At 40.2% G+C, this 13,872-nt stretch overlaps 2 protein-coding genes across 2 annotated transcripts; both read right to left on the bottom strand.

Annotated features, from left to right (window-relative positions):
- Positions 1-1,098: 1,098 nt before the first annotated feature.
- On the bottom strand, positions 1,099-7,057 carry adprm (ADP-ribose/CDP-alcohol diphosphatase, manganese-dependent). The gene is made up of 3 exons (XM_022196775.2): positions 6,295-7,057; positions 3,167-3,289; positions 1,099-2,456 (listed from the first exon to the last, which is right to left on the bottom strand). Exons 1-3 carry the CDS (start codon positions 6,866-6,868, stop codon positions 2,164-2,166), a joined length of 990 nt encoding a protein of 329 aa, XP_022052467.1. The 5' UTR covers positions 6,869-7,057; the 3' UTR covers positions 1,099-2,163.
- A 941-nt stretch (positions 7,058-7,998) lies between these two features.
- Positions 7,999-13,350, bottom strand: rsph1 (radial spoke head component 1). Its single transcript, XM_022196760.2, has 8 exons — positions 13,192-13,350; positions 12,911-13,024; positions 11,594-11,699; positions 11,357-11,447; positions 10,828-10,963; positions 9,782-9,853; positions 8,991-9,099; positions 7,999-8,143 (listed from the first exon to the last, which is right to left on the bottom strand). The coding sequence occupies exons 1-8, from the start codon at positions 13,240-13,242 to the stop codon at positions 8,100-8,102; spliced, it is 723 nt and encodes a 240-aa protein (XP_022052452.1). The 5' UTR covers positions 13,243-13,350; the 3' UTR covers positions 7,999-8,099.
- Between the last annotated feature and the right edge of the window lie 522 nt (positions 13,351-13,872).

The following is a 13,872-nucleotide window of genomic DNA, read 5'->3' as shown; positions in this document are numbered from 1 at the left end:
TACAGAAAACAAAGGTTAGTGAAATCTACACAATTAGAAAGAGGTATGGAGTTATATAGAAATAAAGAAATAAAAATTACTAAAGACTACAAAGTACAAAATGCAAAGTGTGTGTCTATGTGTTTGTGTGAAGAGTCTCAGTGGATGCCAGCAAAGATAAAGTAACACAAGCACAAAATGTAAACTGTAAACTAAATAACAAGAAACACACAGATAAACAGAAGGTGCACTGAAAGTAAACAGATGTATTGCAGAGAAATATTGCACTTGACAATGATAATACAGATAGTGAGACTATTGCACATGTAGTATTTCATCTCCCAGGTAATCTTGGCAGTATATTGTCTGTCCTTGCCTTTGTCTATGAAAAACACAGAGGGATCAATCTGTATTTAAACAGTCATTCAACCCATGGGCTATTTCTGCTCTCACCAAAGGCATAAAGCTTTTGCATTGAAATTTCATTCATAATGTGCACCAGCTAGTGTATGTTCTGTTTGACAATAAAGTGGCTATTGGATTCTAGTTTCTGTTTATGGAACTGTAACATGCACGTATACCTACAGTTGTTTGCACAGATGATTTTGACACTTGCAGTTGCTTTGAACTGGTTCCAAATGACTTTCCTGACTTTTTGAAGTGAATGATTTGCTTTTTCAGGTCTGTGCTGAGCTCCTGAGACTTTCCCACTGTATTGTTGTGACTCATTAGTGTATCAAATGGGCCTTTCTTAAATTGGCTCGGACAAGTCACCAGCTGTAGTCAATCGTAATCACTGAAGTGAAGAGGCCATGTCACTAAGAAAATGTATTCACACAACTGTAAAAACTGGTAATTCAAGTTGCTTGTTTATGTCTGACTGTAATAAATTTGTGAAGAAACCAAAATGTATTTCAGTTATTCCTTCATAGAAATATACATGCTCTAGGAGTTACTGAAAACTTAGTATACACGGTCTTTTAAGTGTATGTGAAGTCTTTTCTTCAAAACTGTATCTGTTCATGGTCTTTTCACACACAGAACAACCTGCAACATGTTTTATTACAGCATCCTCAACCAAACAAAAACAAATTCAAAAAGTTCCAAAGTCATGTCATGTCTGGTGGTGTATGTCTTTTATTACTGAATTCATGTCTTTACAGTCTAAATCAATGGGATCTGCACTCATGCTCATCTTATCACCTGAAAGCTGGAGTATGCATAATACTGCAAAACTAGTTAAATTTCTCACTCATACAGCACTCAGCAGTTAACAGTATACGAGTCAGTAAAGTGCAACTGCAAAAATTCAAACTTAAAATCACTATTTCCCTGAAGTATTTGCATATAATGTTATAATTTATCCCCAAAATAAACAAGAAAACAGCATGCTTTGTCATCAGTTTAAAACAAAAACTTGTACAATAAATTCTCTGAGGTACTATATTTGTAAAGTCTTCCCATCTTGGTTTTATAACATAGATAAAAAAGCTGAGAGCTATACTGGTTCCATTGGAGTAGTTTCATTATAATAACTTATTTGTCAGTGTTTTCTAAACTGAGAAGAACAAACACATCCCTATGCTATGGGATGGAAGCTAAATGCTGTGAAATTTTCTTCCTGTTAAAGGGACTCCCTGATTCTTCAGCTCACCATGGTCTTAAACAATCCCTTTTCGAATGCACTTTTAGGGTAACTGTGGATAAAATCCACAATGCTCTATCTGTATGACAGTATATTTCAAACTTTGTTGATATAATCAATAAATAAATCAAGTGGCAATCGTTCAAAGTCAGTTTTAGATCAAACTTTACAGCTGCTTTGGCTGAAGTTGAAAAGTTGGTGCATTGACAAAAGCATTTTCTTTTGCCATTTTTCTCAAAAGTTGGCCAACATTTGAAGAAAAAAAATAATCGATTGATTTAAAACTTACCTACAGTTCAGATAAGCAGGGGAAATGGATTGTACAGTAAAATGAACACAACTGTGAAAGATAACCACTTGAGAACACATTCAAGCAACTTAAATTCATTACAGATGTTGCCCCCATCACTTACAGATGAACCAAATCAAAAAAAAAAATTATGGTCAGTATGAACAAAAGCTGCTTTCATGCTGATACAGGCTGCTTCTGTTTCAAGACAGGACTGAAAAACTGGAAAGTGGTTGTTGTCACTTTGGCATCATGCAAACTGAAAGACTCTATCTCTGATCCTGCCGTTTCCTTTCAGCGCCATCCTGTCCTGATAGACAGAGACTGTGCCGAAGGCGTTGCTGTCAGGAGGAGTCTCGATCACGCCCTCTAACGTCAGGTGGTGCACTCCTGTGTCTTCATCTTGGCAGTATCCACCTTCATGGTCGTGTCCTGCCATGTAACATACCACACTGCTATGGGAGTGAATGATGGAGAGGAGCTCATCAAAGTTCCATGCGAGGCACATGGGTGTTGTGGAGTTGGGGTGGATTGGGAGGTGACCTGGGAAGGGACAATAAAAACATTTAGATTATATGTGGTCACTTGGTTTGTAAATTAGTCCTAAGTAGCACATTATTAATTAGATATCAGCAGCTGTAGCACAACTGAGTTTTTTAATGGAGTACTGTCAACTTTCACTTAAAAACACAGAGAAATCTTGTCTTATAACTGTTACCAGTGATTGTTTCCTTGATAAAAATGAGTTAACCCAGCTGATTTCTAAAATATAATAAAATAAAATAACAACGAGCCAGTCTTTTGAACGGCTCTTTGAAAGGAACAGCTCCTGAAGATTCAACTCTCTTCAAAGAGCCTGAAATCCCATCTCTACTCTGCAGCCTCAGTGAGCTTTGCATAGGAGCACATGAAACAGTTGTTCTCCTGCAGCCTCCAGCTTGCAGCAGAGAGCAGAACAAGGAGGTCTATCACAAGTTATAGTCCAACACAGTGGAGCTAGAGTCTCTCTATGGAATGAAAGACTCGGCCAAATGTTATTGAGGGTCTCCATGACTGCAATCTGGCCAGCCAGCAGGTCGGGAAACAAAGAGTGGACAGGCTGGCTCTGGGATTAAACTTCCAACATAAAGTATTGACATATAACTAATTTAAGGACAGTCTGTTACATTCAAAAGCATACTGCCAAATGCCTGAATAAGCAAATCACTAAATTTACATGATGTGTAGTGCCTAAAGCAGCAAGTTTTACTTACTGACAATAGTGACTCTTTCCCGTTTCTCATCAGCCGAGGATAAGACAGAATCGAGCCAGTCCAGCTGGCCCTTACTGAACCCACCATTGAACATTGTAAACCTTGTCTCCACTCCCACAACACCTGAAACAAGAACACAAAACACAACAGTCTTTGTTAGTCAGCCTGCAGTCAGTCTAACTGCTGCAATGTAAATTAGTGAGTCCACTGCATGATCAAAACTTGGCTAGTCTTGATGTGAAAACTAAGTCCCAAATCATGGGCCAGAGTTTAAGACCTGACTGTGTTCAAACGTCCAAAAAGCTTCTTTAAAGATCTTCAAAAATCACCAGGAGAAGTCAGCATTCAGAGGCAGCACAATTTATTGTCGACAGAAAATCCAGGAGTAGTTCTTAGCAGTGATGAACAGCCCATGAAAGTACTGAGCTGTGCATCATTTTTTATGCTGTGAGAGTTGGTCATTTTCTCCACCTTTCCAGGCGAACCGTAACGAGGCGGGTAGAGAGCATCGCCGAAAATCTGAAGCTTCAGCTGCACAACAATAAGGATGATTTTGACATTTTCTCCTTGGCTCTGGACAAGAGCTGTGATGTCCATGACACAGCCCAGTCACTCATCTTAGTACGTGGACTAGCAAAAAACTTTGAGATGAAGGAGGAGCTGGCAGCTGTGCAGCCAATGAAAGGGACCATGATGGGGAGTGATTTGTTCACTGAGGTAAATACATGCATGAACAAGCTGGGACTAAAATGGGAGAATTTGGTTGGTGTTACAACTGATGGCTGTCCAAATTTGACAGGGAAAAATGTTGGACTTTTGAACGGATGCAAGATAAAATGACTGAAATAAACTCTTAACAGAAACTGATATTTTTGCATTCTATTATACATCAGGAGGTGCTGTGTAAGTCAGTGCTAAAAATCACCCACGTGGCTGATGTTGTAATTAAAGTAGTTAACTTCATCAGGGAAAGAGCACTACACCACAGACAGTTTATTGTCTTTTTAGAGGAGGATGAGAGTGAACATGGTGATCTTGGTTATGAGACAGCGGTCAGATGGCTCAGCCTGGGCAAGGTACTAAAATGAGTTTAGGGTCTGAGAGCAGAGATTCAAGAGTTTTGTGAGAAGAAAAGCAGGGACATCACTGAGCTCTCAGACGCAGAATGGATGGCAGACCTTGCTTTTGCTGTTGATGTGACCGCATTAATGAACTAGACGAGCCCTCAGTAGAGGGCAGAACCACGCCCATGCATGATACTCTGTATTCATTTTGATCATCCTACATATATCCCTTCCTACTTGATCTGCTGACCTCTAACTCCACAACTGAGCAGGGGACCTTAGACTGATCTTCAGTGCCAAGTTTGATTATCCTGACTTCAGCACTTGCAGAGATATCTGACCGGACATATCCACCCACATACATACTTACCCAGCCAGATACCGAAGTGAATGCAGTAACCCCGCTGACGTATGTCAGGCGTGGTTAATGAACTAAATACCAAGCTGCAAGGCAAGGGCCTCTTTGCACATGAAATGTACAGCCTGGTGACCGCTTTTGTGAGAAAGCTGAAGTTTCTCTCAAGCCAGTTGGAGGGCAACATTCTCACCCACATGGCCACACAGAAGGAAGTCACACCATCGGCTGATCACCTCCGCAGGTACTCATCCATGTTGGGGGTGCTGCATGCTGAATTTTCAAGACGATGTGAAGACTTCAAAACAGAAGAGAGTGAAATGCACATGGTTTCCTCTCCCTTCAGCTGCAATGTGAATACTGCATGCAGTGATGTCCAACTTGAACTCATTGATCTGCAGTCTGATAAACTACTGCCAGAGCAGTTTAAGTCAGTATCACTGCTGAATTCTTATTCTTCTTTCAAAGAGGAGAACTTTCCAAGCTTGAGGAGGCATGCTCAAAAGATGTTGGTTCTCTTTGGATCCACTTATAGATGCGAATAAACATTCTCAGTCATGAAGTTCAACAAATGTAGATACAGATCCTTTCTAAGTGATGATGACTTTGGTGCTGATCTTTGCATATCCAGCACAGATATTCAACCTGACTTCAGTTCACTTGTTCAAGCCCAAACCAGGCTAGATTTCGGTCACTGAATGAAAAAAAGAAAAGAACTGAGATATGCAAACAAACAAAGCTGGACACATTTATTGCTTTTCATGGAAAGTTAATGTTGCGTTGCTTTTGCACATTTTTGAAAATGTTTGTGAATATTTGTTTAATAGTTGTGTTCTGTGTACCACATAATTGTAGAATTCTTGTACATCATTGAATTGTGTAATTTACTGTTTTTATTGAGATGTACTGAACATTGCTGTAAATGTAGTGGGTAGCTGTTGTCTTTCTTTATGCTTCACTATGCTACAGTCATCTTAATGTAAATTTAGAAAAAAATGGCAAAACTACAATGTTACAGTATATTTGCAATGGTACTGTACATCCAGCAGCTGTTAGTCCAGATAAGTTGTAGCAGTTACCTCATAGCGTTCATGATGAATGAAAACTGACATAAGACAAGTTTCAAATCTCTGCCAGCTGAGGGTCACATTGTTGTGAAATAAATTCTGAGTGATTGCTTACTTACTTCATTTGTAAAAACCAGCCATTTCTGAAAAGTAATTAAAGCACTTGGGTAATCAGTTTCCCATTTAAGTATGTCTTTATAATAGCAAATATCTACAACTCAATAGGCAGCAATCATAGTTTAAATGAAAAAAACAAAATCTTTCATTACGGTAAATAGTTGTGTTCTGTGTTCCTCATTTTCATTGTGTTGTTTCATTTACTGTTTTTACTGAGATATACAGTGAGCAGAGCTTTTAAGTGTATTGGTCCATCAAAGTTTCTCATGTGGCCACATATGAAAATCAATTGCCCACCCCTGCCATAGTCTATGGTCTTCACACGTCGGATGACGCTCTGAGGAAGACTGCAGAAGAAGTTGAAACATGTTAGCAAGGCAAAACACTCACCCTTACTAACTTCGTCGGATAAAATGAACAGCTAAAATCAAGTAGCCTACCCAACATCAGATTCAGGTTCAGATTATTCATACACTAGTAGTGAATGTAAAATGAATCTAAAATAAAGTTATCAGGTCTTCCTACCTGGGGGACAGTTGAGGTCCTCGTTGCTGTTGTACTGCTTTATTAGATCCATAGCGTTACTGTACTGTTCACTGGTCGTCTCTCTGCCCAGCAGGCTCACATCATAAGCGTCCAGCACCACGAAGGTGAAGCCGGGGAAAGGGCTGAAGTGGTAGGCATAGAAGTCGGTCAGGGCCGGGGGTCCTGCCAGACTGCTGTCGGTCCTCGGTGTGCTGTTGAGCTGTGACCGCAGCAGCTGGCTCCTGCTGAAGTTGTAGAACTCGTGGTTGCCCCACACATGGTGCACCTCCACCGGGCAGCGGCTCAGCTCTCTCAGCACCGAGTCCAGAGCCTTCTCCGAGGCGCCGTCCCGCTTGTTGAAGCCGTCGATAATGTCTCCCAGCTGGAGGATGAAGTCCGGCTTCACGGCGGACTCAGACCAACTCCGCTGAGCGTTGCTAAGCAGGTGCAGGCTGCTTCGATAGTACCGCCTGTGAGACCGGGTGTAGTTGTATCCGTCGTCTATATCTGCGTACTGGATGTCGGCTATCACACCGAAAGTAAAAAGCGGCGTTTGGGACGGACTGTCGGTCATAGTCGGTGTTGTATTCGGGTTAGCTGCCGGTGGAGCTGAGTCAGCTGTGCTCTCACACAGGAAACACTAACCTACCGGCTCCACATCACAGCTTGTCACAATAGAAAGTTAAATTTCCTCCACGTCCCTCACAGTATGACAGGTAGGAACTACTTAATGTAAAGATGGCAGGAACCACAGACATGGGGACGGGAAATACAATAACAGCATATCCGGTCACCACCTTCAAAATAATGCTGAAAACAAAACAATAGACTAGAACAATGGTTTCTTTATTGTATATTATTATATAGCATAGTATTATAGTTGTATTATAATATATTGTTATAATAATAATAACAATAATAATAATAATGGATTAGATTTATATAGCGCTTTTCAAGGTACTCAAAGCGCTTCACAACGGATCCATTATTCATTCACTTACACATTCTCACTCTGGTGGTGGTAGGCTACATTTGTAGCCACAGCTGCCATGGGGCAGACTGACGGAAGCGTGGCTGCCAATCTGCGCCTACGGCCCCTCCGACCACCACCAACATTCACACGCATTCAGCAGTGTGAGAGCAGCACTGGAGGCAAGGCGGGTAAAGTGTCTTGCCCAAGGACAGAACAGCACATAGTATATAGTATATTATTGTATATTTATCTATTATGATTAATGTTTCTTTATTATACAGTCTATGTGCCAGATGAGTACACGACACTAATCATATTATCAGTTAAGTGGACACGATAGAAGAAATTTTGCACTATGCTGAATTTGCTTAAAAGAACTGAAATAACCTGACAACAAGACATGGTGACTAAGATAATCCTGACTGATTTGGTGAATCTGCTTTATGGAAAAGGCCTGAGAATGAGAACAACCATGTGTAACAGCAATTTTGCTTTGGTGAAGCTTAGTTGTTATCCCTTCAGTTTCTCTTGGCTAACAAAGTCAAGTGTCAAATTATCTCGTTGATTCTGTAGCTTTTGGAACACGGTTTTCTTTGTCAGACAAGTAAACTGATGTTATTCTACACAGTGCCACAAAGGGGCAGTATCTCCTTTACACTACGTTACATAGAAACATTACTCAGCATATCCAGTTTCTACAGAAACACATGCCTACAGAGACAACACACACGGAAGTTTAACAAGCTGTATTTACATTTTTATCAATATATTCAGGTTATTTTGTCCATTGAACAAAAACTGAATGATGCAGGACTGTGTGTTGATCACATCGTTAGTTTCCTGACTTCTCTGCTGGAGCCGTTTCCGTTTCCCCACCTAACAAAGGAAAACACAAATGCTTACTTGAGTGCAGATTCTTTTTTTTCCCTCCACTACATGAGGGACTCAGCATCTTTGAGTCTGAAGAATTGGAAGCATGACATTTGTATAGCATCACTATAAACCATAGTCATATGCTTTAAAAACTTTTAATAAAGTTAATGATTCATACGTCAGAATTTTTCAAATTGTGTGGATCGTTTTGTAGCATTTAAAAAATTATTGTAAAAATTGCAAGCAAACACTTAAGAAGCTAATTAAATCTACAGTAGTGTAGCAAAGGCATTCCGACTACAACATATACGGGCATACCGGCACCAAAGAAAATAATTTAACCATTAAATGAAAAACAAAAAGTGACACTTCCAATTTTTTCTTTTGACTATTCAAAAAAGAGTTGTTGGGTAGGTGTGGATCTGCTGTGGAACATCCATCCATTGTCTTTATACTGCTTAATCCTCATTAGGGTTGCAGAGGACTGGAGTCTATCCCAGCTGACTTAGGGTGAAGGCAGGGGACACTCAGGGGACAGGGGACAGGTCACCAGTCTATCACAGGGCCACATATAGAGACAAACAATCACACTCACATTCACACCTACGGACAATTTAGACTCACCAGTTAACCTCAGCATGTTTTTAGACTGTGGGAGGAAGCTGGAGAACCTAGAGAAAACCCACGCATGTACAGGGAGAACATGCAAACTCTGTGTAGAAAGATCACAGGCCCAGGTCGGGAATCTTCTAGCTGCAAGGCAGCATTGCTAACCCATGAGCCACTGGATAGCCCTGCTGTGGAACAGAATTTCTAACCATCTTGGCTGTACCTGACTGCTAATTTTCACCTGAAGTCTCTTTGCCAGGAGTCCACAGCGTCAAGCTGGTGATACATTTGGGAATCCACTTGAGGACAGGAGCAGAGGGCAACTCACCCCACTCATCTTCAGCTTGGTCCTGCAAAGAATGGAGGGAAGCTAAAATGATTCTCATAGGTAGCAAATGCTCTGAAACATTTCACTGCTACACCTTTTTGGATTGCACTGTAAGAAAAATGCAAACATGTTTCTGTCTTGATGTCTTCACACTGTCATTTTTTTTATGACACACCAGCATAATGTCTGTGGAGTAAGCCAAGTGTGAAAACATCTGCAAACTCACTGCAGTTTCCATCATCACCATGTAGTCAACCACATCATGCATTGAGTCAAACATGCACTGAGAGACAAGTGTGTTCGATGAAAAAACAAAAAGTGACAAAGTGACATTCTCATGTTTAAAAATGCCCAAAGACCAAAACACTGGTGCTCTATGCTACTGGTAAAAGGCACAGCATCAGCAGTCTTATAGAAACAATAGCAGCACCTCCTGAACTCCTCCTGAGGCCGCTAACGTGAGAAAACCCCCTCTGGAATCCGAGTAGGGAAACTTCTGAGCTTTTCTACTTTCACCATTGTGCTCAGTGTCCATCGCCTGGAGGTTTAGAGTTGCCACAGTCATGCTGTATTTCAGTGCATTGTGTCTGTGCCATGAGTGCATTCATTTAGTGGATCCTGACAAAGCCCACATTTTCCACAATACTGCTGCCACCGGTAAATTCTCATTTTCCCTTTAAAACAAATGAATTATGTTGACTCACCTGGTCTACTTGGTGGTATTCTCCATGTTGCTCACAGCCAGTGTCAAACACATACTTCCCTGGTCCAGATGGCTGCAAAATATGATTGAATTTATTGAAGAATAAAGATGCAGAGTTTACGTAGTGCTATCACAGATTAAAATGACTGAAGTAAAACTGAACAGAAAACTATGGTTTATTGCAAGAGGTTCAAGAAGTATTTAGATCCTTTATATGATTGAAATTACCAACACAGCAATGTAAAAATACTCTATTACAAGTAAAGTCCTGCATTCGAATTCCTGCTAAAGTATATCTACATAGGTCTTAACAGCAAAATGTAGTTATAGTATTCAAGTAAAAACCCTGGTTTGGTTCCTCTGACTGACATATTATGTATGACATCAACAGAATAGTAATAGCATGTTACTGTTGTTGCTGCTGCAGGTGGAGCAAGTTTGAGTGACTGTATATCCAGTTTTATATTTAAACATTTACTTAATGAAACCATATGTGAATTTCAGAGAGAAAAATCATGAACTGGTTCTTCTATTAACAACTGAAAGACATCTGAAATGTGAGCCTGAGAACATACTGCTGGGAACCATTGCTCTAATCTCGAATTCCATGCTGTATTTTAAAAGTGTGTTGTAAATTCTTAATTTCAAATGTAACTAAAGATGTCAAACAAATGCACAGGAGTAGAAGGTGCTTTGTTTCCCTGGAACTAGAGTTTAAATGTTTAGGTCTGGACATTACATCCATCACCTTTACTAAAAATAAATCAGGGGTAAGAAACACAAGTGGTCAGGTGATCAGAAACATATGACATATAGAAGAGTTGAACTTAAAGATATTTCCATATTGATGTAAACACACAAACAGCGAAAATAATTTCCTTGTATTCTGTTCTGTGCTAAGCCAGTTTCTTCCCTGCAGAGACTGACCTCTCTTAGCACAGAAGAACCAAACCATTTAAACTAATATTACACATAATTGTCCCTTTTCACAGCATATCAATCACCAGCACAAAAATTTTGTGAATAAGTCATAAAAACAGAACTTACACAACTGTTGACAAAGTTGCCCTTGTATCTGTGGTTAGTGTGGATGTACTCTCCAGCTCCCTCCATCTTGCCATTTATCCATGCCCCCTTGTATTTTGATCCAGTTGCGTGGTAGCAGTAGACGCCCTGACCGTGCCTGACAAATACACACCACCAATAATTTCAGTGGGTTTTTAAAACTTTCTGTATCAGGTTAGAATTGATTCAGCAATATGCATGCAAAGATGCCGATTCTGATCTGAGCTGGAACCGGACCTGTCTGAAAGTGAAAAATGTTAAAGACATATTGATTACATAACTACCATTAAACAGCATTTCAGTGGCATCTCAACATGAAAAATGCCCTGCTGTATGCTGTAATGCATGAATTTTATTGCTTGCAAAGCAATAAATCCACACTCACTGGACAGCTAAGAAATACATTGGGATTACAGAGGGCACTGGACCCAACCCAGTGGAGGAATGTGTGCTATCAGAAATAAAAACTACAAACATCTTGCATTTATGAGTCTGAAAGCCATAGATATACCTCAAGTGATGCAGCCACTCTCCATCATATGTGTCTCCATTGGAGTAGGTGTAGACACCGTGGCCTTCTCTCAAGTCCTCCAACCAAGACCCTTACAGTCAAAGAGAGGCAGTTCTGGTTTCTGAGACCATGTTCTGTGTTGACTCATTAAATTTAAAAAACTTCTCACAACTGTAAAAATACACTTTATCACATATTGCGAACTAGTTCAGCTCATGTAAAGCCGATTTATTGTACCTTCATATTTGGACCCATCTAGATAGTAGAAGGTTCCCTGTCCATGTTTCATGTTTTGGTGATAGTTTCCCACATATCTGGCACCATTCTTGAAGCGATATGTCCCCTTTTGGAGAAAACAGTATGTTAGGCCTGCAGAAAACAAATACTTTCACTGTTTATTCATCCACCCATCCATTATCGATACACCACTCTTGGGACTCTCATTAGGGTCACGGGGGGCTGGAGTCTATCCCAGCTGACTTATGGTGAAGGCAGGAGACACCCTGGACAGGTCACCAGTCTATCACGGGGACACATATAGAGACAAACAAGAACACTCACGTTCACTCCTACGGACAGCTTAGAATTAGCAGTTAACCTCAGCATGTTTTTGGGCTGTGGGAGGAAGCCACAATACCCAGAGAAAACCCACACATGCACAGAGAGAACATGTAAACTACATGCAGAAAGATCCCAGGCTCAGGCCGGGACACGAACTGGGGATCGTCTAGCTGTGCAGCTCTGTTCTGTATCATGAATTTATCAATTGCTGAATTGTGTAGTCGACAAAATGCCAGAAAATGATGAGAATTGTCAGTGTTTCTGAAAACCCACAATGAAAAATGTCCCATTTTGTCCACAGCAAAAGGATATTCAGCTTCCTAGAGGAGTAAAAATAAATAAATAAATTAAATAAAATGTAAGAAGATAGAGTATCTTTTCAAAATACTCAAACCAATGAATTGATAATCAAAGTATTTGATGAACAATTTATTAGTAAATAGTGAACTGTTTCGATGTTGAAGTTTTATTATACATTTGTGCTTTCATGGGTTACATAACACAAGGCCAAATAGCAATAAAAGAATATTGTTTTCATCACAGACTGAATATGGATCTACAAGGAAACGAAATGGAAAGTAAATAAGCATTATTTCAATTTAAAGTGTACATTAACCTCTTGCGAAATCCACATAGATATTTGAAATTCACTCCTTTTGACAACATCTTAACAATAAGAAGTAAGATTCATGAAGTGCATTGGGTCTATTGGAATAATAAATATATAGATTTTTTTGAATTGTACTTTCCAACCACCATTTTAGACCGGATTGGTGTGAATGTGGGAGGCAATATGCTGTAAAAGTTTGCTGTTTATGTACTGCACATGGAGCTCCATGATTATTACTTCTATAATTGAATGTGTAGCTGCCTTGAGTGGGTTTTCTGTGGTCTCAGTGTCCACTAAGAACAATTTGCATAAAGTTTTAGTGTGCACTTGAACTGGAACAGAGCTAATGGTAGATTTGAAGTGACTCAGCTCGAACATCCCACCTGTCCATGTCTTTTCCCGTTCTCATACTCTCCCTGATAAATGTCTCCATTGGGCAGAACAGCTCTCCCGACTCCGTGCCTTTCTCCTGCTTCATTTCTGTCCCCGTCATACTCCTGCCCCAGACGGTCAAAACAGTTCAAATGTGGAGAAAATCAACAAACAGCTACATATCGGTCATCATATCAAACACACAGTGTTTAGTGGGTATTTGTGTGCGACTAATGTTACCGTTAACTTGTGTATGACAAAGCGAATTAACAAGCTAATTGTGCTCTCTTACCCCCAGTTTATTTTGTTCATCGTCAAACACATCTGATCCTGTGTCCGACATTGTTCTGCTTCAGTTTCAGGACGAGTTTGCTTCAGTTTTAATGTGAGACGAAGCTGCAGAAACTGGAGAGATGCTCAGCCAACTGTGTGTGCTGTTGTTATTTCACGGTTGCCTAGACGACCAGCTGTCACACGTGACCGAGGACCAGGTGCACGCAGTTAATCAGGCCCCAGGTATTTCCGGTTACCTATCGTTCCCGCGTTCAGAGGTTCAAAAGAAAAGTTTTTTTCTTTTCGTGTGTATGTGTGTGTTCAGCTGAGTCACGGCTCGTCGTTCAGAACTTCCGGTAAGCTTTGATATCATGTTTTAAAACGAGAGAGTCTCCAACTGATGACCTCGCTGTATATGCTCATTCAACTTTGCCACACAGTGGAAACAGTTTTCACTAATATTTCCATTTAAATTATCTATTATCCTATAAATAAACAGGTAAGCCTATTCTGAAATGCCGTAATAGCCGGGAAACAGCCTTTAATATCCCACAGCAACTATGGGTAATTAAAAAAACTATTAAAGTTCTAATCCGTGACATGTAAATTAGCTTAACTATCACTACCAGATCTCGCCAGGATTGGTCCACTGACTTCTTTCTTCTGTCATATTTTCCTTTATCACCCAGATGGCATTGTG

Source organism: Acanthochromis polyacanthus, chromosome 19, assembly GCF_021347895.1.
Source record: "Acanthochromis polyacanthus isolate Apoly-LR-REF ecotype Palm Island chromosome 19, KAUST_Apoly_ChrSc, whole genome shotgun sequence".
Lineage (NCBI taxonomy): Eukaryota > Metazoa > Chordata > Actinopteri > Pomacentridae > Acanthochromis > Acanthochromis polyacanthus.
Note: the sequence above shows the minus strand (reverse complement) of the source record. Positions and strands in the feature narration are given on the sequence as shown.

Bases quoted from the DNA above. Each gene is read 5' to 3' on its own strand.
- adprm (XM_022196775.2), bottom strand. From the start codon at position 6,868: ATGACCGACAGTCCGTCCCAAACGCCGCTTTTTACTTTCGGTGTGATA. The intron at 3,290-6,294 runs GTAGGAAGACCT...TTCTTGTTTCAG, and splicing joins GGACCTCAACTGTCCCCCAG to GTGTTGTGGGAGTGGAGACA. The intron at 2,457-3,166 runs GTAAGTAAAACT...GTCCCTTCCCAG, and splicing joins GGAAAGAGTCACTATTGTCA to GTCACCTCCCAATCCACCCC.
- rsph1 (XM_022196760.2), bottom strand. From the start codon at position 13,242: ATGTCGGACACAGGATCAGATGTGTTTGACGATGAACAAAATAAACTG. The intron at 11,448-11,593 runs GTACAATAAATC...TTTGACTGTAAG, and splicing joins AGATGGGTCCAAATATGAAG to GGTCTTGGTTGGAGGACTTG. The intron at 9,100-9,781 runs GTGAGTCAACAT...CATTCTTTGCAG, and splicing joins AATACCACCAAGTAGACCAG to GACCAAGCTGAAGATGAGTG.